Raw genomic sequence first — 25,016 nt, 5'->3', positions numbered from 1 at the left:
CTAAAGCAAGCATCAGGAAAGATCCGCTTCCTGATGACTCAGCCACGCCTCATTTCCCTTAAAAGATATGCCTTGTAAATTTTGTTGGATCGGTGGATCCTTTGTTAGGCAATATAGCCGTTTGTATTTCTCTTTGTGTTTAATCAAGAGAAGCAGCGAGGAATCCGGGTCTGCGAACCTGCTCTTGATCCTCAGCTCTCAGATCCTTTTTCCCTATGTTCTAGAATTCTGTATCGCAGGCTTTTATAATATATGAGTATCCGACTTTGTTAAAAAAAAAAAAAAATTAATACTTTATATTACCAAAAAATGCTCAAATATACATGGTTGTAGCATTTATCCAACAGAGGATATCTCAATATAAATCTTGGGCTACCAAATTTCCCAAAGACCAATTTTTTCCTAAATAAGTCTTGGTCCAAAAATAAGCCATACAACTAGATCCAGATTACAAAAGAGATAAGAAAAGCCCTTATTATTAGGGTATCTAAACCATACATAATAGATAACTAAAAAGCTGACAGACGAGAGTCATTCATACTCAGAAGATGAAATGGGAGTTGGGTCTTTGACACTCAATACTGGAGGTGTAGTAGAGTCAGAGTCACATTATAAGTGTTTATCCACATGGGAAAGCCTTACATCCAACCTATTCAGGGTGAAGCGTTGGTCCCTCAACATTCTTTTAATGTCTTCCAAGGAGGCAAATACATTATACCGCTTAACCTCTTTTTCCGTAAAAACAACCCCAACATAGCTTTTATTTGCTAGTGAAATGCCACTGAGTTCTACTGCTTCTTCCATCCCCTAGTGTGGCTAGGGTCCAAAATCCAAGCATATACCTCGTTCATAATTTTAGAATCTGACTGGAATTACCTCTCCACCATGGCTTGTGAATTTCTCTTCTTGTCTCAGGTGGCACAACATTGAAATACATAATAGTAGAATCGTGGGCGAAAAGCCTCATTGTATGTTGTCATTGCAGGTTGCTTCCCCCACCCCCTACAATGCATGTATTGCTTGGGCGACATGAAGGAGGTAGAGGGATCACACCTATAGAAGTTGTTATAACTTCCACAACTTGCAAAGAAACAAAAGAATGCACCTACCACAACTCCCCTAGGGCTTTGACACCACCCTACATATTCATCACTTACACTCATCAAATAGACCACACTGCTTGAAGGGTTCACCATCTCAACCCTGATAGAAGCAAATACCCTAGCATAAAAACCCACATAACCTAGCACAATTAGCACAAAAACAAAGGCACGAGTTTCTCGAAGGACAAGCTTTATAGTTAATCTCATAATTATAATAGTCTAGGAGAGCAGAGAGACGCTTAAATAGACCCCAAATTTTTTCCTAAGAACCCCTGGACCAACAAAGAAGTTAAGCACAAACATTCCAACACCAAACTTTCTCAGTGCAAACATCAAAAAAATTTAGTTGAGATAGTTAGAGAACAAACACAAACACTGCTAACAACCCTCCCAATCCATAGAGATGATTTTAGAAAACCCCAAACTAATGACCTAAGAAAACAACATGGAAGAAAAATAACATTAGCGATAAAATCACCTGCACTACCTCACCAAGACTGAAGAAGGAGTGTCTCCATAAGCCATTAACCTACATGAATAGAATCCATGATGCAAATTCCACACACCCAACTTCAACACCCTCTTGCCACTACATCCACATGACCTCAACAAGCTAATCACCCACCATCACAACACCCAAATCTCCCACAAATAGATTTAACTCTGCAATAGTGTACATTATTACTACCAACAACAGGGAGGTCGAGGTCTTGACCTCATCTATGCACCTCTCTTCTTCACATAATGCCCAAAACGCTATCACATGAGCTAATTTATAACAAAAGGTGGCCATCTGGTGCCATGCATGTCATTGTATGTTGGGGGCGAGTCACATCCCCATATCATAAATGCCCATCACGTCCTAGGGTGGCAAGCTCATACCCAAGGGACCCTTATCAATGCCATTCACAACCCCCACCAAGGACAAAATGTAGAATAGTTAGACAACACCATTCAAAACATTTAATTGCTCAAATTGATCTATTAAATTTTACTTAATTAAAGATATACAATATTTTTAAATAATAAATATGAAAAATTAATTAAAATTATGTTAACGGATCTTAGCTCAAGTGGTTTCGTGTTCATTTACCCAATTACGTATAAATATACCTATTTTGAAAAGCATAAAATGCTTTCCAAGCTCTCAAAGTTCTTTTCTTTCTACAACCATCCCAACTTAGATTTTTGTTGAAGTCAATTCCGAGGTATTTGTAATCCGCAACTTCTTCTAGAATGTTGCCTTCAAAGTAGAACTTATGTTGGTTATGTTTTCTTTTTTTAGAGAAAACCACTACTTTCATTTTGTTGATATTGACTTGCATCCCCACACTTCTACAAAAATGCTCAAGGGATAGTAAGTGCTCTTACAAACTAAGAGATGATTTAACAATCAGAATAAGATCATTTGCATAAAAGAAGCATTATAACAAACTTGCCCAAACAGATACCATCACCCCCTTGCGAATTTAACCACTCCTCAAGCTTGTCAATATATAAACCAAAAAGGGTAGGAGAGAGTAGGCAACCTTGCTTGACCCCGATATCGCTTCTAAAACTTTCAGAAATGCCTGCTGAAGTTCTGTTATGAAACCAGCTCAAGAAAAGATAGAAAAGAAAGATCAACGCCTTAGAATTCAGCCTCTTCGAGGGGGCAACCTCCTTTACATTACATAAATGAACAATTCTTGGATGATACAAATGACAAAACCTCCTTTCTATATATAGGAGTCTAAGGAGTCACAATATAATCCAGCCGACCTAACAATAATAATATAAAGCCACAAAAATAATAATAGAGGGATTCTATGGGGCACAGAAATAACAATATGTGGGTAATAGGGGCACAACAATATAAATAAGGGGTATAACTACAATAGTAATGGGGTAATCACTAGTATTATAGGGACCCAACATGCCCCTCTCCTTCAAAAAAGTGTTGTCCTCAACGCTTGAGCAGTTCTGGATACTTCTGCATAAAATTCTCATCCTCCCATGTGGAATCTTCAGCGGATAAGTTCTTCCACTTGATAAGATACTCTGAAATTGATTGATTTCGTAGCTGTCGAGTTCTTGTTTCTGTGACTGCTTCCGGTTCCAATATAATTTTTCCTTCCTCGTCAAGTTCTGGCAATATTGTTTGAACTGGGAGCTTGTCGCCTATAACCTTCTTTAAACATGAAACATGGAAAACTGGGTGCAATCGAGAAGCTGCAGGAAGCTCCAATTTGTATGCCATAGTACCAATCTTTTCCAACACCTTGTACGGACCATAATACTTTGGTGATAATTTATTATCCTTCTTAGCTTGCTTTAGGGACATTTGCTTATATGGTTGTAGCCGTAGGAATACCCAATCACCTACATCAAAACTTCTTTCACTGCGATGTTGATCTGCCTGTTTTTTCATTCTATTTTGTGCCAACACGAGGTTATCCTTTAAGAGTTGGAGGACTTGTTGTTGATGTTCGATGTGATGTTCCACTGCCTGAACCTTAGAATTTTCTCTTAAATATGATGTGATTGATGGTGGTTGATACCCATAAAGTGCCATAAATGGGGTCATTTTTGTTGCTGTATGGAAGGAAGTGTTATACCACCATTCAGCCAGAGGCAACCATTTGACCCATTGTGTCTGTTTATCAGATACAAAGCAACGAAGATATCCTTCCAAACATTTGTTTACTATCTCAGTTTGCCCATCAGATTGAGGATGATAAGATGAGCTATGAGCTAACTGAGTACCAAGACAAGAAAATAATTCTGTCCAAAAATTTCCAGTGAAAATGGGATCTCTGTCACTTACAATAATCTTTGGGTTTCCATGTAGCTTTTGAACTGTTTCCATAAATGCAGTAGAAACTGTACTGGCTTTAAATGGATGTGATAATGCACAAAAGTGTGCATACTTGGTAAGTCTGTCAACTACCACCATGATGACACTCTTTCCCTCAGACTTGGGTAAACCTGTGATAAAATCCATTGAAACCTCCTCCCAACGTTGGCTTGGAATGGATAAAGGTTGTAATAGACCCGGTGTCTTAATTGTTTCAACTTTATTTTGTTGGCAAACCAAACATTTCGCCACAAACTTTTGAATATCTGATTTAAGGCCATCCCAAAAAAATTCCTTCTTAACCCTGTGGTAAGTTTTTAAAAATCCTGAGTGCCCTCCTAAGGGAGAAGTGTGCAATTCCATAAGAATCTTTTGTTTTAGCTGGGAATTCTTACAGAGGTATAAGCGATCTTTGTACCATAACGAATCATTTTGCCAGCTAAATGTATCAGAAGTACTGGAATCTTGTTGTAGCTTTCGAATAAGTGCCCACACTTCTTCGTCATTCTTCCATTCCTCCTTTGCTTCATTTATCCAATCTGGTTGGATAATAGAAATGGCACACAACAATGCTTCCATATCCTCATTCTTGAGAGTGCATCTGCCACCACATTTTGCTTCCCTTTTTTGTAGATGATTTCAAAGTCGTAACCCAACATCTTTGTGACCCACTTTTGTTGCTCTTCAGAGGATAATCTTTGTTCTAAAAAGTATTTAAGGCTATCATGATCCGTTTTTACCTTGAAGTGTCTTCCCATTAGGTAGGGTCGCCATTTCTTAAGTGCATGGAGTATTGCCAACATTTCCTTCTCATAAATAGCTTTGCTTAAAAACTTTCCCTTGATTGGACGACTTTCAAAAGCAATGGGTCTTTCATCTTGCATTAGAACAACACCAATTCCATTTCCTGAAGCATCACATTCCACAATAAAGGTTTTTGTGAAGTCCGGTGTAGCTAAGACTGGTGCTTGGCACATTGCCTCTTTAAGATGTTTAAAGGCCTTTGTTGCTTCCGGAGTCCATGAAAATGAATCTTTCTTCAATAATGTTGTTAGAGGTGCTGCTATTCTCCCATAATTCTTAACAAACTTGCGATAATACCCTGTCAACCCAAGAAATCCTCGCAGATGCTTTATGGATGTGGGGATTTTCCATTCCTTAATGGCTTTAATTTTGCTAGGGTCTACCTTAACTCCTTCATGAGATACAATATGACCCAAATATTCCACCTCCTGGACTCCAAAGAAACATTTGGATCTTTTTGCATATAATTGTTTCTCCTCCAATAGTTGTAGCACCTTGTCAACATGTTCAACATGATCCTTCCAAGACTTGCTGTAGATTAGTATATCATCAAAAAATACTAACACAAATTTTCTAAGGAATGGTTTGAAAATTGAATTCATCAAACCTTGAAATGTTGAAGGTGCATTGGTAAGGCCAAAAGGCATGACCAAAAATTCATAATGACCCTCATGAGTTCTAAATGCCGTTTTCGGAATGTCTTCAATCTTCATTCTGATTTGATGATATCCCGAACGAAGATCCAACTTGGTGAAGTAAATTGATCCATGCAATTCATCCAGTAATTCATCAATGACAGGAATGGGGAACTTATCTTTAATAGTGAGCTTGTTGAGCTCCCTATAATCTGGACACATGCGCCATGATCCATCCTTCTTGTGCACCAATACTACTGGAGCTAAGAAAGAACTTTGACTCGGTTGAATTATACCAGCCTCTAGCATTTCTGCAACCATACGTTCAATTTCACTTTTTTGGACATATGGATATCTGTACGGCCTGATGTTTGGAGGAACACTTCCTGGAATCAGATGAATAGCATGATCATGATCACGCATAGGTGGGAGACCTTTGGGAGTCTCAAATACCTTGGAATGATTGTCCAGGACTTTTTGGAGATCTGGAGAAATAGATGATTCCAATGTGGAAACATCTAGCGAACATAATTGTGCAATTACACCTCTTTGCTCCTTTTTTAGAAGCTTTGTCATACCATTAGAGCTGATTATCTTTCCTGGTTTCCCTGCAATACCCCTTAATTCAACTTCCTTTCCTTCCACAGAAAATTTCATGAAAAGTTCTTGAAAATTAAAAGCTATTGTACCCAAGGATTGTAGCCATTGGACTCCTAGTACAACATCAACACCTCCCATTGGAATGGAAAGCATTGGGCTAGTCAATACATATTCTCCCATGGATAGCTTGATATTATGGCACTTTCCAGAACAATTTATTGTTCCTCCATTTGCAATCATCACTTGACACTCTGGTGCTGGATATAGGAAGCAATTCAATTCTTTTGCTACCCTACAATGAATAAAATTGTGGGTGCTTCCTGAATCAATCAACACTATTACCTTTTTCTTCTTGATTTGTCCTTCTATCTTGATGGTTTGAGGAGTGGTAATTCCCGCCAATGCATTACAAGATATGGTCGGATTTATTTGTTCTTCATCTAGGCTTTGTTCCTGGAATATATCCTCTTCTTTTGACCTTTCTTGCTCCTTTTCTTCTTCCTCTTCACAATCTATGTAGAATAATTTCTTCTCAGCACACTTATGACCTTTTGTGTATTTGCTATCACAATTGTAACAAAGCCCTTTTGCTCTTTTTTCTTCCAATTGTTGTGGTGTCAACCTTGTAGGTTGTGGAAGACTATGGGCAACAACACTTCCGTCTTTATAGTTGTGAATGGTATGCTTCCTAGTTGCCATAATTTTGCTTTCCATTTTTCTTGCTAACCTGAATGCCTTCTCTAATGAATCAGGTTCCCAAAGGCGCACATCATGTTGGATATTATCCTTTAAAGACCCTATGAACACATCAATCCTATGCTCCTCTGGAATATCTTTTACCCTTATGTTCAATTTTTGGAACTCCTCAATGTGCTCCATTATTGAACCCTTTTGTTTGAGACTTATCAATTGGCTAAAAAAAGTGTTGCTTTTTGTATCCTCATAATGTGCTATCAATTCTTCCGTAAAAATTGCCCAAGTGATAAATTGTTTACGAGAACAAAGCCATTGATACCATACAAACTGATTTGGTTCCAAATATAAAGTTGCCATACGTACCTTTTGTGTGTTTTGCACATTATTGAGATCGAAGAATTGCTCCATCTGTAATATCCATGTGGCGGGATCCTTGCCATCAAACTTCCTCATATCGATTTTTGGAACATGGTGAGTCTTCGATCCAACATTAGAGTCTATGGAATCATGATTAACATTTCTTTTGTTGTCATCATGAGTTTCCTTTAGTACTCTTTCACCCTTAGTGACTATTTCTTGTAGCAACTTATCCATCTTATCATCCATGCCATCAATTTTAACGTCCATGCCATTCACCTTAGCTTCCATGCCATCCATCTTAGCTTCTACACCTTTCTTTAAACCATCTATCTTAGCTTCTACATCTTTCCTTAAACCATCCATTTTAGATTCTGTTGCTTTTTGTGCAAGTGACACTTGTTGCACTTGTTCTTGTAATTTTGATATATCATATAGCATTTCTTCTTCTTCTTCATGAGTCATGCTAGAGCTTTCAGGCTCCTTACTAGGTGTTTGCATTTTCTTTCCTCGGGGCATCAGTTACCGATAATAATTCTCTAATATGCCCTTTGAATTCCTTCAAAATAAATTTTCAAACCAAGCTTAAGCAAAAATTAAAGAAAATCTACACACCTTTTTTCACTTTTTAGGAGCTCGATATTGCCTCCGATGTATCTCTGTACTTTTTGATTATCTAGTTCTGAATTTGTGACCTGTAGTAGCCCTCTGTGTCCTCTTTCCAATGCCACAAGTCTGACCCAAATTGGATTCTCCAAGGACGAGTTATGCGAAATCTCCCACAGTGACTTGATTATAGACTAGTTCCGTAGAGCAAACTTGTACGACGTGCCACGTGTCACTGTTTCAACCTTTGACTCTGAAAAATATATAAAAGAAAACTACAGTCCGTCCTCTTTCTGTACCTTCTTACGAAATTTCAATCCTATGCTCAGAAAGAAAGTTATGACGATTTTCCCCAGGTCACCTGTTTTGAGTGTAATTCAGGAGTCTGCAAAAAGACCAACTTCCTTAGATCATATCTCCGAAAATATCGCGCGAAAAACTCTGAAATTTGGACCCAAGGTTCAGCGCGATTTCTTCTCAAATGGGTTTTTTTTGCGACTTCTGAAACGTCACAGAAAAAAAGTTATAGTGAAAATGCCACGATGACCTGTTTGGAGCAGCGAAACCCTAGAATCTAAAGCTCTGATACCAAATGTTATGAAACCAGCTCAAGAAAAGATAGAAAAGAAAGATCAACGCCTTAGAATTCAGCCTCTTCGAGGAGGCAACCTCCTTTACATTACATAAATGAACAATTCTTGGATGATACAAATGACAAAACCTCCTTTCTATATATAGGAGTCTAAGGAGTCACAATATAATCCAGCCGACCTAACAATAATAATATAAAGCCACAAAAATAATAATAGAGGGATTCTATGGGGCACAGAAATGACAATATGTGGGTAATAGGGGCACAACAATATAAATAAGGGGTATAACTACAATAGTAATGGGGTAATCACTAGTATTATAGGGACCCAACAAGTTCTAATTTTGACTTTCGCCTCTTCATACAACCTATGCATAACTACTCTAAAACGTTTAGGAACCCCAAGTTCCTCCATTATATGCCAAAGCTTACCCCTAGGAACTGTGTCAAACACTTTTCTGAAATCAACAAAGCAACAAAAGATTTCTTCCTTTTTCTCCCAAACTTTTTCAATGATGTGCCTTAAAGTTATACAATAATCAAATGTTATAATTGAAATTATTCATTAATAATATTACACTATTATTTATATATATATATATATATATATATATATATATATATCTAGAGAGAGAGAGATGAAATTATATTTATAAATAAAATCATAAGGGGTCAAAACTTCTTCTAATTAATTAATAAATTAACTTATTTATTTGATATTAGAATAATAAAAAAAAGGAAGGGGGAGAAAAACAACAAGGGGAAATCAAGACGAAAGAGCCAAAGTCCAACTCTTACTCAATTTCCACCCATCATCTCTATTATGATTGATTGCATGTTTCTCAATCTCAATAGCCTCTCTTAGCTTCCTACGATGGAAGTGATCAACCCTAACAATGACCTTTGCATCCTCAATGCATACATGGTGCTTATATTTCTCTGCATGCTCCGCAAGAGCTAATGAGCAAGATTGGTTGTGCTTGATGTTTGTTGCATGCTCTTGGATTCTCTGTTTAATAGAGTGTCTAGTCTTCCTAACGTAGGGAATCCCATAGGAACATGGGATCAAGTAGACCCCTTTCATGTCTTTAGGGTCTATAGGGTCTTTAATGGATCTGAGAGAATTTCTAATGGTATTAAGGGGTTTGAAAGTAGAAGAAACATTATTCTTCTTAAGAATATGGGCAATCCTGTCAGTGGTCCCCTAAATAAATGGGAGCTACACCTTAGAGATTGGGTCATTATGAGGAGGCTTAACCCTCGATTCTTTATGGGCCCTTTGAAAAGTTTTGCGGCCTTGAGATCTGCTACAACCATTATTTTCAAAAGCTGTAAGAAGATGAGATTTTTCCTCTTCTAGGTGCTTCTCATCAGAAATTCTTAAAGCACGGGTGACTAGAGTACTAAGAACCCTGAATTTTTGCACCGGAAAATTATATATATATGGCATAGTCTAACTTATAAACAAAATGACGTTTTTCAACGGAATCTAACAATACAATTTCAAGCAAGATTGTGATTTTTTTATTATTTAAAATACATGTTTGTATTTATAAATGGATTCAACATCTTGAAAAACGTCCGGGGCACTCGAATTCTATAGATTAAACAACTTAAACTCAAGTTTTTAAAAATATCTACCAGATTTTGGTTAAAATTAACAAAAAAAAAATGTCATGATAAAGCCATTTCATCTATAAGTTAGACTACGTGCATGCGTGTGCACACACACGTTCATTCCCCAAAAATCCTCCCAAGATACCTTTCTGTACATACCTTGAACATTAACCATATATATATATATATATATATATATATATATATATATATATATCACTTTATCTCATTTTTTAACGCTTAGTTTAATTAATAGATGAAATGAACTTGCTCAGGGGATTTTTCATGGTTAATTTTAACCAAAATCTAGTAGAGATTTTTAAAAACTTGAGTTTAAGTTGTTTACTTTGTATAATTCAAGTGCCCCAAGGGTCTTCCAATGACACTCAATTCATTTATGCATTCAAAAATGCATTTTAAACAACAAAAAATCACAATCTTGCTTGAAATTGTCTCGTCAGATTACAATGAGAAAACCATTTCATCTATAAGTTAGACCGTGCAATCTAACTTATAGACAAAGTGCAAATCTAACTTATAGACGAAATGGTCTTTCTCGCTAGAATCCAACGATACAATCTCAAGCAAGATTGTGATTTTTTTATGGTTTAATATGCATTTTTAAATGCATAAATAGATTCAACGCCCTCAAAAACTCCTCAAACACTCAAATTTTATAATTTAAAAAACTTAGCCCTGATCAAGGTGATATATTAAACATGATGAAATTATTGTCCTGCCAAACTTACAAAAAAAACCATGATAAAAATATTGTTTTACAAAACTTATAAAAAAATTAAACAATTTAAATTCAAATTTTAAACGTGTTAAAATATAAATATAAATATAAATATAAATATAAATATACTTCAAACACTTTCCGACCATCAGTCCAACAATAATACGCGACAAGCATTTTATAAGAAAAAATAATTGCCCCATGTCTCACCTTGTTGGAGCATACGCTCAGAGGGTCAAATTCAGAACCCTAAAGCATCGAGACAAGAGTGTGGGTTTGACCATCATGGTAGCGTAAACCTTACATCGAGAAAAGGCATAATATTGTCCCCACATGCCATGCCAATAAAGGCCTTTGCCTTTGGAATCAAAGATTTGATTATTTGATTATTTATAGTTTTAAAAATTAAGCCATCAAATTTAATTAATTTCTATGAAATATTTTAAATTTAATTAGTTATAATATACAAATTTAAGTTAGTGGGGTTATTTTCGGATCCTTCTCATTTAAGTTTAAGTAGCATAACAAATTTTGAAGTAATATTTAAGAATTTTAAATTAAATATTTATTTTATTATATAATTTCTATATTTAGAATTTTATTTATTAAATGGGTGTTTGACTCGGGTTATCCGGTCTTTCACTTAAGTATTTTCCAATTTTAAGTGATCTTATAGCATGTGTTTGTTTTAAAATTTCACTTTTTATTATATTTTTAAGTTTATATTAAATTGTTTTAGAATTTAAGTTTTTATAAGAAGAGTTTAGGTGTAAATTATATGTAGAAAATTTTTGTCGATGCATTTCGAACCAACTAGTGTGGTTCATCATCAGGACAAGTTGAGGAGTCAGGTCATGGCCACATAATAAATAGGGAGAGCAGACCTTCCCAATAGATTGACTAAATTGACCATAAAAAACTATATAGAAAAACGGCTAAATAATATTAAAATATTTAAAAAGTCTACAAGTAATAAAAATAATATTATAATTATAGTAAATAATTTTATATATTATTATATATTAGAATGTAATTCCATTATATTTTATATATCATTAATTCCTATTTAATTTATTTATTTAAATTATTAGGGATAAGTAAAAAGGGTTTTTTAATAATATTGATTTAGTGGAATTAATATTATTAATAATAATATTGATATTGATTTAATAATATTGGAATTAATATAGATTTAATTAATATTGATTTTATGGTAAGGGGGGTTTTAGAAATTTTTCTTTGTTATTAAATTAATTAATTTAATTCCTTTTTAATTTATTTAATCATTTAAATTACTAGGGACAAGAATGTTATTAAATTTTATTTTATTTATATATTATTTTTAGGTTATTAAATCAACTTATTATCACTAGGGATAAGTAAAAGGGGTTTTTTAATAATATCGATTTAGTGGAATTAATATTATTAATAATAATATTAATTTAATAATATTGATATTGATTTAATAATATTGGAATTAATATAGATTTAATTAATAGAACAAGCCAGGAAAAAATAAATAGAATGAGCGACAGAATTTAAAAAGAATGTCAAAAACAGGACCATTAGTAAAACAACTAAACCAAAGGAGAAACCTTATGAGGATGGAAAAGACAAGGCTCAAAATAGAAAATTCTGGGAAAACCTCAAAAGCAAGAAAAGGTTAAAAAGGAGGGCGGGGGGGGGAGAGGGAAGGGGGGGGAAAGGGAAGGCAAGACTAAGAAGAAAGGGCAGGGATCCAGCAACTACTGATCTTCCAGCCGTCATCTCTATTGAGATTGTTGGGCCTTCTTTCAATTTTAATAGCTTCCTTGAATTTACGGTGATGGAACTGCACCACCTTGGCAATAACCTTGGCCTCCTCTATGCAAACATGATGCTTGGTCTTCTCTGCATGCTCTGCTAACGCTGAAGACTTGGTTCTCCCGTGTCTTAGGTCGGCTACATGTTCATTGATCCTTTGATGGATGGAGCGTCCTGTTTCCCCGATATAGGGGGGTCCCACAAAGGTTTTCTACATGTGATTTACGCCGAAACTCTTCTTATAATTGTTATGGATCACAAAAGCCTCAATTCTACAATTTAAGCTTTGTAGGGAATTTTTAATTACTCATTTAAAAAAATTATTTTTAAGAGAAATTGTTTTGAGTTATAAAGTTTTAAGTAATATGCGGATTTATTAGAATTAAAGTGTTATTTTTATTATTATATGTATTACTTTGTAAGTTAGAAAGTATAATTGGATGTGATATATTTATAGAAATGATTGGATTATTAAGTGTGCAATTTTTGTATATAAGTGATGAATTTTTTTTTCTTAATTGTTTTTTTTTTTTTTTTGTATAATTTGCTCACTTTAAGCAATGATTATGTAAGAATGACAAATAAAGGTATGAATCTAGTTGCACATGAAAGGTGCAAGCGGCATTATCACTAGTCTCATATCTTTCTTTTGCAATTTTGAATGATAAGTTCTAGACTCTCGTCTTTACAATATCTAAAAATGACAAGATATTTATTAATGATGGGTATGACGTCATCTTTGATGTTAAGCCAACTAATGATGGTTGGGTGCTTGTCTTAAGTAACAAAGATGACCCTCCTTTGAATGCACGTTTGATCTTTAAAACAACTTAATTGATTTTACGGATCTTTGGGTGTCTTTATGATATGCGTATTATGTTTTTTACACCAAGTCTCTATTAAAGACAATAAAGTTTTCTTGTACGATTAGGGCACAATATTGTCATAACTTGTGAAGTTCAGCGATTTTGATAGTTTATAAGCCTTTTAAATTTAAGTTTTCTCTTTTTATTTTTCTTCATTGGAACAAAAGTTGTATTGTACCAAAATGTTGAATCAAAGCAAACAACAATTCATATACATTTACTTATAAAAAGTTTTGCAATTTGATAAAATTGAGAGACCTATACTAAATCCTCTGTGTTCTACACTCTCATAATCATTGCAATTCTAGGTTTTCTTATAGGCAACTAGTTTTACAAAAGGACCCAAAATACATACTATTTGGAAAAACATAGAACATGTCAAGGATTTGTACTATTTTGAGTGTCTTGCCTCTTATAGTGAGGAGCATTTGACTCTTTGTTGTACAATATCCTCTTCCACTTGACTACTTCTAAGAATATCCCAAATCCACATTTTTGTAGGCCAAAAATAGAGCATCCATTCACCGGATCAGGAATAAAGGGTAAAGGAAAATACATTCCACTCCTAAAGATTCAATCCATTGATTCTGCAAATGAAGGAGACTTATCAAATTTGTATTGTTAGATTCACTAACTTGTTCTAATTCAAATAACTTATTGGAGATGGGCATTTAATGTGTCATTGTTGGATTGAATTGTCTCTTCTTGTCTATGCAAGTCCTTAAAAACTTCCTTGATATTTTCCCTATCCATTTTAGATCTATTTGATGAAAATGGCCAAAGATAGAGAGAACTAGGAAAACGACTATATGAAATATTAAACCAAACACAACTCACATTTAGACTAGAAATCCTCACACCTAAAAACGAAAGAGCTTCCTTAAGAAGGTGAAAATTATAAGAAAAACAAAACCATTCGAATCACCTAAAAATTGCAGAAGGGAGCCAAGAGAACAAGGGTAACCCGAACAATGTTATGTCCAAAACCCTCCTAAATAGTCTTCATGTAACTAGGAACTATGGGCCTAATTTAGAGGAAACCCGAAAACCATGGACCAACATCACACATCCACAATTTGCTTTCCTTGCAACAAAGCAACATCATACCCCGACCTCCACCATATTTGAACAAATCTAGACACAACAAAAATTCCCATTGTCCTAAAAAACTTGTAGGAATTCTCTACGTTGTATTTAATATCCACGTGCAAAGCTGCTTTAAGCAAGCAAGGGAAATAGACAGCCAATGCCCCTTCCCTATATATGTAATGTAGCTAGTTGTGAGATTGAAACACTTGCCACTTGGGACATGAAAATATAATAATATCGAACATCATAAGCAAGGGATTAGGAATGAATTTACAACTCCATTTTTGATAAACCTCGGGCTTTATATTAGAAGCAACTGTGGCCCAATAATCAACCTCCATATTCAATTCACACTTGATGTGGAAGAGAGAGAAAATTTTAAATTGGTTGCAGAAGCGATTGGTTCTTTAGATCAAAGAATTAAGTTGATTTCTAGCTGAAGGGGATTTGCCTTTCAAAGCTTTGATTAAAAGCAATGAATTTCCAAGAACAATCAAAGATTGGATAACTTTATTTTTGGCTATATAAAAACCCAACCAAAGCAAATAAGCTTCACTTAGGTTATTGAATATTTTACCTAGTTCCCAAGTAAAGTGAGCACCCGTATTTCCTTTGGGATCTTGAATAATCTCCTTCCCTAAACCTATCTCTCCTAATTTTTAAATTTAAATTGTTAATAATAGAGTGAATTAAAAAATGGGTAAAATTAATAATTTCAATGAATTTATGTTTTTCAAATACAACAAAATTTTATCTTAATTCATTCATTATTTTGAACTTCCAATTATCTAATATTCTTATAATAGATAAAACCCCTAACTAATTTTTTTGAATTTCCAATTATCTATAAGAACTTCCAATTATCTAAATGTTGTTATAATAGATAAAACCCCTAACTAAAAATTTTTGAACTTCCAATTATCTATAAGAACTTCCAATTATCTAAATGTTCATATGACTAAAAAATTTTAAACTTCCAATTATCTAAATGTTCATATGACTAAAAAATTTTAAACTTCCAGTTATCTATAAAAACTTCCACTTATCTAAATATTCTTATGATTAAAAAATTTTGAACTTCCAATTATCTAAGTGTTCTTATAATAAATAAAACCCCTAATTAACTAATTAAATAAATTATAAATTTTAACCCAAAAAATCACTAAATTTAAAAAAACTTTAACCTAAAATAATTAATTTTCACAATTTATTAACTTATTTAATTACTAAATAGTGTTTTTTCATAAAGATTCGCTAAAAAAATAATATATTTATAAATTTAATAATATATATTTTTAATATTTCACCAATAATCCATTTTATATGATTTTTATTAATAGCCAATTATTTCAACCGAGCATTAGCCTGCCCTAAGTATATATAAACGCATCCAATTCTATTCCAAAAGCATCCTCGATAGGATTCTGCATTCCAATATCATTATTGTATAGCAAGGCGAGTCTTATATAAACATTATTATGCTTAACCAATCTCAAATCACAGACCGCAGTGTGTGAGGTCATACGGTTAAGGTTGTGCATCAAGTATAAAAGGGTATATTGAGACCAAGAAAGGTCTCTCTCTTGGTAGCTTTGTAGCTTCGGGCAATTTGGGAGAAGAGAGGCTCCGAGCGTTTTTATTTGGCACCGGACGCAAGAAGTTTTCTCACTAGTTCTTCAAAATGATCGTCTACCAGGACCTGCTCTCTGGTAAGTCTCCTTTGCGAATCTTCGGCTCTCGGATTGCTTTTCTCGGTTTCAGAGCTTTGTCGATTTGGGTTTCCCTGGTCCTAGATTTGTTAGGGCAACAGTTCAATTCCCTTTGCTTCGGATATCTCTGCATGTGCCATGGGCGGCTAGGTTTCAAGCGTAGATGGGGTTTGATCTCGAAAGTTACATACTAGTTTGGTTATTAGGGTTTTCAGGGCGGTTTAAGAAATACCCTCTTATAAAACCCGTGGATCTGAGCCGCAACTGATGTTGATATAGATATATGATCATAGGTATTTTTTTATTAATCCTGTACTTTACTGTAGTTTGCGGATTTGTTTGTATGTAACGGCGGTGCAGATTTTAGATGAGTTTTGTAAATGCCGATTACTATGCCCCCAATTTGTGGATTGCGGCTATTATTTTATCTCCGTTAGATCTAATTCGAGAGCTAGGTAGTAACAGGAGCTCGATATTTAGTAGATTAGGTTGAATCGATTATTTTTTACCACAGCATGCTTTGGTTCATTAAATTGTTTAGGCCTTTTGTGGGTAACTTGTTGCTCCTAAGCAACTTGCAGGGGCAGTTTTGTGGGTACCTTTTGTGTTTGAATATATGTTTCTGGTATCTGTTGTTGATGAATATCGCTTTAGAAAGATGTAGAACAGGGAAGTGTTTTGATCAAGGTCTTTAGTAATATCGTCAGTTCTTTTTGCGATATGTTGTTTTGTTGTGATATTAATGGCACTCCTTGATGATTTAATCAAATAGGTTTGTGATACTGATATTTTCTTCTGGCTCTATGCTTTTTTGCTTACTTGCCCATCTCACTGAACCCCCTATGGTAGTTTCTTCCATCTTTTGTTTTGCTACTTCTGTAATTGTTTTCTTGCAGTGGGTGTTAGGTGAAACAAATTGAATGTTCTATTCTTATATCTATCATGGAATCTCGACAAAGCCTAACTAGGTGATTCTACGAAGCTGAAATTTTTGGTACATAAGATAATTTTATTCTGCCTTTGTAGGTGACGAGCTTCTCTCAGATTCATTTCCTTACAAGGAACTTTACAATGGAGTTTTGTGGGAAGTTGAAGGAAAGGTTAGTTTTATTCTCTCTCTTTTTGAAATGCTTTCTCGCAACAGGCCTTATGAGTATGCACTGCATAATATGAATTCTCTTTAGCTTTAAACATGAAGTCTGTGTTGCATCTATTCTGTCATATTTTTTGGTGGTTTCACGCCTGTCCTTATCGTTTATTTTCAAAGTCATGAAATTTAATTATACATGTTGTTCCTAGGCCAAAGTTCTAATTTTGTTGATGCTGTTTAATAGTGGGTTGTCCAAGGAGCAGTTGATGTTGACATTGGTGCCAACCCTTCTGCCGAGGGTGGGGAGGATGAAGGTGTTGACGATCAAGCTGCCAAAGTAGTTGACATTGTTGATACCTTCAGGCTTCAGGTTGGTTTGCTGGGGGCACTATGTTGCAATTTAATGCTCGGGCTTTTTTAAACTAAAAGCTAGTTCAAATTATATATATATGTTTTTATCTTTTGCTTTCTCAATCTCGAATTTGGTGTTTGTGATCTGAAATGCATTTTCTTTGCAGGAACAACCTTCTTTTGACAAAAAGCAATTTCTGGCATTTATTAAGCGATACATTAAGAATCTTAATACCAAATTGTCAGAAGAACGCCAGGCCGAATTTAAGAAAAACGTGGAAGCAGCTGCCAAATGGCTGGTTTCTAAGTTGAGCGACCTCCAATTGTAAGTATTAGTTCAGCCTTTGTTGCTTTTTTGGGGTTATGCACACTCTAATTATATAATTGTGTTTTTTGTTTTTCTCTCATAATTGTGATAACTGTTATCTAATTATCTGCTGCTGAATTTATAAGCATGAAATATATGTTGTACACTGAACTTGTTCCTTTGTTATCATATTAGCGTTGTAACTTGCATTCTTCTAACTATTCTTTGATCTTTAGCTTTTTCTTATTTGTTGATAGATTTGTGATAGGTGTGCATTGTATTGTACTTCTGTGTCCCATTGTGGTTGTACTGTGAACTCTATTTCTTTGTTATCAGCATACTAGCAGTATGTCTGTTATTTCTTTTTATTTTTCTTGAGATCTTCAGTTTTAGTGCTTTTATTCTAGATTTGTGATAGGATTTGCTTGCAGCGGATTGAACTTCTGAGCCCCATTGACCTATTATTGTGTTCTTCTTCGGACATCTTATTTTATCCCTCTCATTGCTGACATTTAATCCTCACGTAGGGTTAATATTAATGTTCGATCTATATTCTGTCAGCATTTTTTATTGCTACTATTATTCAGCGTGCAAATTTTGAGTTGTCAGAAAACTATTAAGTTGCTCTTCTGTTCTATTTCACAGTTTTGTCGGAGAGAGCATGCATGATGACGGCTCTATGGTTTTTGCATACTACAAGGAAGGGGCTACTGATCCGACATTTTTGTACTTCGCTGATGGCTTGAAGGAGGTCAAGTGTTAAATACAGATTCTGCACGGCTTGACTTAGTCATCGATATGATATTATTAACTCTATTGAGGACAGCAATTATTTATTTTATGAATTAGTGTGTATTGCAATTTGGAACCACTACTATTTTCCAGACTACTTTTTGGAATCAATGGGACCTGTTTAGTTAACTAGACAGGCATATATTTCGGTGGAATCATAGTATTATTTGAATATGTTGATTGCAGTTGATATTTCGATAAAATTGTTTTGTGTTACCCATTTTTAATTCTTTTTGGTGATGATTTGTAATGTTTTATCATTCATTTTCATCATTGGTAGCATACGTTTACTGTGGAAATAAGAACTAGTATAGTTTCTTTTCATTATGTAGCAGTTTTCATTCCGTTGTCTACCGTAAGGACTATTACACGTATGTCGTCTAAATCTTCATGTAAACTGATGTGCCATGTACGAAAAGAAATAAACACTATAATAGTTTCTTTTCATTATGTGTCAGTTCTTATTCCATGTTTTACAAGGATTGCTTCTCATGTCTGTTGTCTAAATCTTCATGTAACTTATTTGCAATGTGTTTGAAGTCATTTTTCTATTGCTTACAGATTTGCTTATTTGCAATGAAAGTAGATTTGCAAAATTGTTTATTATTTATAAAGATCATTGTCTGTTTTTTGTTTATTCATAAGCACTATTTTGTCTGTTTCTGGTATATTTCTATAGCTTTTCAATTGAAATCAAAATTGCTTAGTTTTATTGAATAAATAATTTGTGCTGCTGTGATGGATTTCTTCGTTCAATCAGAATTGCTTATTTTCCATTGCATGAATCTTGTTTACAAATTTGTTGAGCGATTAAGCATTATTTTGTTTGCTTCTGGTAGATTTCTATAGCTTTTCAATCAAAATCAGAATTGCTTAGTTTTATTGAATAAAATGTTTATACCTTTCTGGTGATTCTGGTATTGGTGACATCTTTTTCATTATTAATGTATATTGGTCATCTTTGCGGTGTTAACTTAAACTCTGCTAAAAATGGGAAGGCGTATGACAATTTTAAAATTGTTTCAGGCATTCCAGATGTATGGGTTAGCGTGTGATTTAGGCATTTTAACCCAAGTGACTTTTAGTAGTATTCATGCTTGAGATGCTTGGAAACGCTGGTGATTCTTATTCCAAGTTGTATATGAAAGATTTTTGATCCATTGAAGTGACCTTTAGTTGTTTGTGATGCTTGCAAGCGCTGGTGATACTGATATTGGTTGCATGTTATTCCCTGGTTATTCTTATTCCAATCTGGGTTGAAAAAGGGGGTATTGAATGAAAGTCACCAAAAAGACTTTAATGTGTTTTCTGTTTTTAATTACGTATGTTAGATTTTTAAATAACACATGTTTGGCTCATGAAGTTGCAAAATTTAAACAAGAAGTGGTACCTACAGTCTTGGCATACACATTATATGTTTTTAAACAAAAAAATCTTAGTTTCTGCTGTGGCTATTGCTCAAAAAAATATTTTAAAAAACATGTTGCCTGATGAAACACATGATATCTAATGACATCCTGATGGCCGAGTCTTATTTCTTGAAAACCATGTTTTCTTCCACAAGCTCAGCCACTGTTTATTCTTCATTGAGCCAGACTCATTCTACAGCCAGTGTATAATTTGTAACGATGTACCTCTGTCATCAAAAGTTGAAATTTTGCTCATGTCAGCAAAAAAATAAAACTATTCAAAATTAAATAATGTGGCCTCGTAAAAAAAACTTTGCACTGGGAGATCCCTCTTGGCTCATATTAGATCGGTATTTGGGAGATCCCTCTTGGCTCATATTAGATCGGTATTTAAGATATATCTATACTGGTTTAATTCCTCGTCTCGGCTGATTGACATTCTTAGATTTGAATTGCCATATTGTGCTATCTTTCTCAGATTCAATATTAAATTAGTCAGCATGCTATACTTGGATTTTAAAGTTGTTACTTGGTATTTTATTCAACAGGAGTGCTCATTATCAAAGCAATTTGACAGGTAGTTTGGTTTTTGTTGTCATGCATTTTGGTAGTGACCGGGAAAAGTGAAGATCTCTTTCTCCGTGGTTCACGAACACTCTTTATTTCTTGCAAACGATTGTGTTACACTGAAATAATCCTTTGAGAATAAGACCTGATACTAAACAGATCCCGAATTTTTGAGAATAGACAATGTAATCAGAGAACCCCATTAAGATTTTAACAAACGAGACAGATAGGACCAATGAAATCTTGTCGGCATTGAAACCCTTAAAATGGCAAGTCATTTTTGGAAGGCCCCTTTGGAATGCCAAGACAGAAACAGAGGCAAACACAATTCCTCAAGGGAGGTTATTAGGCCTAAGCTTTACCAAACCAGACCAGTAGAGAACGTCTTCCTCCAATTGATGTCCAAAGCCCTGAATCCAGTATCTGATATTCTTCTGCCTCGCCTCGAGTCCATTATCCCACTGAGTGTAATATAAGAAGATTTCTAATTCAAGAGTGTAGTTCACTCCATAATGTTGAACATGCGGAGAGAAATCTTGGTCTTATCAAATTACTTGCCGTGTGATGTTGTGCAGACCTGTGTTCCAATGTCATGGTGGGTTTATCTATCATTCAAATTTTAATGCACATTGGGTTGATTATGGTATTGGGTGGAAATCAATAGGTTCACTGATCATTGTGAACCCCTCCAAACTGAGTTTTCATTGGGGTGTACATAAGCTCAAGCTTAGGATAAAAGCGTGTGTTTAATAAAGCTGGAAAGGCTTTTGAAATCATCTAATTTATTATTGCACCAAAGTTCCTAGCTACAAGCAAAGAATGGATTTGAAGATAATTTTCTATGCACATGATTTGAAGAACTATACTATTATACGATATTTTTTTCTTTTTGTTATCCGTGATGATTCTTCTTACACCCGCAACCCTTTTGCGGGGGACTTAATGGTTAAGGATATTCAGAAGGAAGTAGAGTGATCACATCTTTAGAGTTAAATCGTTATTGAAATTGTGTGATATTAATATATTATATTTTATTCCATGGTATGATGCACGTAGATGACTTGATTTGTGTGGGTTTCAAACTTCATGGCAGAGTTAAATTTTTATTGAAATTGTGTTAATATTAATATATTATATGGTATGATCCATGTAGATGACTTGATTTGTGTGGGGTTCAAATTTCATGGCAGAGTTAAATCTTGATTGAAATTGTGTTGATATTAATATATTTTATTCCATGGTATGATCCATGTAGATGACTTGATTTGTGTGGGGTTCAAATTTCATGGCAGAGTTAAATCTTGATTGAAATTGTGTTCATATTAATATATTTTATTTCATGGTATGATCCATGTAGATGACTTGATTTACTTTATGGCAGAGGGGTTAAAGATGATTTGTGTGAGGTTCCAAACTTTCATTTCAAGGGTTAATGATGGGAGCCATATGCTGGCTAAATAATTATGCGGGCTAAATAATTGATACTAAATGTGACAACCATATGTGGGTTAAATAATTGAGACTCAATGTGACAATCATATGTGGGCTGATAATTGAGACTCAATGTGACAACTATTTGAGAGCTAAATAATTGAGACTCTGTGACAACCATTTGAGGGCTAAATAATTGAGACTCAATGTGACAATAATCTATTAGTGGGCCCACTCTAATTTAAGTTCATTTTAATATTGATAGAAGTTATTTTGAAGAAATTGAAATTACAAATTGAAGTTCATTTTAATATTGATAGAAGTTATTTTGAAGAAATTGAAATTACAAATTGAAGTTAGTATAACTACCCTAAAATAGTGTAAAGAAATTACAAATATATATTTATAGATCATATATTTGAAATATATTTTCTATTAACAATTTCTTTAATATATGGGTGCTCTAATATGGGGCCTCTGAGGGGAGGGGATCCGCCCCCTCCAAGTTGATTCTTACTGGAGTTGCTAGGCTGTGGCCAACTCCTACGCCTTCCTCTGGACTGAACAAAGGTATTCAGGTAGAGATGGCAGTGCTAGGGGCATAATGGCAAGCACGAATGAAGGGCCACTGCTTGCCAAAAGTGAATAAGAATTGCAAGGTGGTCATTCCCAATAATCAATTGGAACAATGTCGCTAGTTCATGCAGGACCATGCAATCATATGTAACTTTATGGGTATTTGGTTGCGGGAAGTTGACATCCTCCATTGGATCTAGTTAAAATGACAACCCGAAGCTCCCTTTGATCTTGACCTTAAGGGCTAAGGGATTCTTCACCGTAATATTTGAAGATCTGGAGGACAGGAAAAGGATCCTGGATAATGACCCTTATTTCATGAAAAATACAAACCTATTCATGAGACATTGGGGACCCTGCTATAACTCAGACAAGGAACAATTCCTCGCCGCCCCAATCTGGGACCACCTATACTCTCTCTCAGAGGAATTCTGGGAGTTGGAAATTTTGGAACTCATAGGAAAATTTATAGGCAACTTTGTGCAGGTCTCTGAGATCATGCACCAGAAAAAGATTCTTGTCATATGCCCACATCTGTGTGTATATGAACATCTCTCGGTCTCTCCCGAAATTTATAGAAATTGAATATCAGGATGAGCCCTACTCCTAGTTGTTGGACTATGCACATGTGTCGTTCAAATGTGAGGTACCTCGAAAACATAATTCATAGAGAGAGCTTGAGATAATTGTTCTGTAAGAAACAAAAGTGACTAAGGAAAGACTACAAGATATTGCCAACAAGCGCTAGCCTCTGACGGAGAGCATGGCTTTGGATGTAAGAGGTAGTGTGGGGGGTCTGGGCATCCTCTGGGGATGCCAAATCTATTTCATTTGGAAATTGGTTGGCCAACCCTCACTCTCTCTCAGGCCAATTCAAATGTCTTGGATCAACAGAGAAGGTTTGGTTAACAAGGGTCTATGGACCCACTGTGCTTGGCCAAAAAGCCAACTTCCTTCAGGGCTTGAGGAATGTCAAGGAGTTGGTGGGGGAAACAAACTTGATTGTGGCTGCGGACTTTAATCTCATAATGAAACTCAGTGAGAAAAAGGGAGGCCTTAGAAGATTGGATCATATACTTGTGGCCTTCCAGGGAACAGTCCACGAGTTGGGGTTGGAAGACTTGTAGTTCGAAAACATAATCTTTACTTGGGACAATTGGCGAGGTGGTACATTCCAAATAACCTCAAAGTTGGATAAGATTCTTCTCTTTGACAATATTTTGCTACAGGATCTGTTTTTCCAGGCAGAGATTCTCCCGTGCATGGATCAGACCACTGGTCAATCTACTTAGAGATAGATCTGCGCATAGCCCTTCGAAATAGGTTGTTCCACTTTGAATCCTCTGGCTAGAGAACCCAGTTCTATTTCCCAAAATGGAAGAATGGTGGCAGACTTCTAAGGTCAAAGGACGAAACACGATGGAAGCTTTCCAACTCAAGCTTAAAGAACTTGAGGGAAGACTCAAAGAATGGAACAAATATGAGTTTGGAAACAATGAATGTGAAAAGCATTGCCTTGTGGAAGAAATGAGATCTCTTCAGCAACAAATCATTTTAGATGGGTGCATTGAGGCTCATATAGCCCAGGAGGGGCAACTCTTAACGGAGTTAGAGCAAAGGAGGAAGCAAGAGGAAATTTTGTGGAAATAAAAATCTAGAGTTCAATGGCTCAAGGAGGGGAGCGAAATAAAAAATTCTTCCACCAGACTATGTTGCAACACTGCCACCACAACCACATCTTCTCTCTAAACAACCTTGATGGTCGGCGATTAGTGCATCATGAGGAAATCTCTGAAGCCTTGATCGACCATTTTCAATCCTTATTCTCTGAACCAGAAGTGGAAAGGAGGGAGGCTACCTCAAAAATACAACAACATATCCCACGCCTAATTACCGAAGATCAAAATGAGGCCCCCATGAGAGAAGTCTCTCTTGTTGAAGTAAAGGAGGTGGTTCGAGCTCCCCTGTCCAACAAAGCCCCTGGGCTTGATGGCTAACTCTGAGTTCTTCAAGGCGGGATGGAAATTTCTCAGAGAGGAGATCCTGGAGCTCATTGAATACTCTCGCCGGTCCCAATAGTTATGGTAAGGGCTGAATGCAACTTTCCTCACGCTCATACCAAAAAAGGGAGTTGCTTTAGAACCCAGCGGGTTTAGGCCAATAACTCTATGCAATGTAGTTTACAAGATCCTCTCTGGAATCCTAGTGCGAAGGCTTAAACCCTTACTCCAGGTTATCATTGGACCGGAACAAACTTGTTTTGTGGAAGGTCGGCAAATCATGGATGGAATTCTGGTTGCGCATGAGATGGTACATACCTTAGCTTCATTCTGAATGTCAGGTATGATCATCAAACTAGATCTCTCTAAAGCCTATGATTGTTTGAATTGGGATTTTTTATTGTCAGTTTTGGCCGCCTTTGGTTTCTCCCCAACATGGAT

General features: G+C 35.2%; 1 protein-coding gene across 1 annotated transcript; it reads left to right on the top strand.

Annotated features, from left to right (window-relative positions):
* The first annotated feature begins 15,893 nt into the window (after positions 1–15,893).
* On the top strand, positions 15,894–18,808 carry LOC149201730 (translationally-controlled tumor protein homolog). Its single transcript, XM_089402995.1, has 5 exons — positions 15,894–16,052; positions 17,079–17,152; positions 17,387–17,512; positions 17,661–17,818; positions 18,446–18,808. The coding sequence occupies exons 1-5, from the start codon at positions 16,025–16,027 to the stop codon at positions 18,561–18,563; spliced, it is 504 nt and encodes a 167-aa protein (XP_089259121.1). The 5' UTR covers positions 15,894–16,024; the 3' UTR covers positions 18,564–18,808.
* The last annotated feature ends 6,208 nt before the right edge of the window (positions 18,809–25,016 follow it).

The sequence above is a fragment of the Pinus tabuliformis genome, chromosome 2_1, assembly GCF_031772625.1.
Source record: "Pinus tabuliformis cultivar Carrire ecotype Pingquan chromosome 2_1, CPIR1, whole genome shotgun sequence".
Taxonomy (NCBI): Eukaryota; Viridiplantae; Streptophyta; class Pinopsida; order Pinales; family Pinaceae; genus Pinus; species Pinus tabuliformis.
This window is presented reverse-complemented; position numbering and strand designations above follow the sequence as displayed.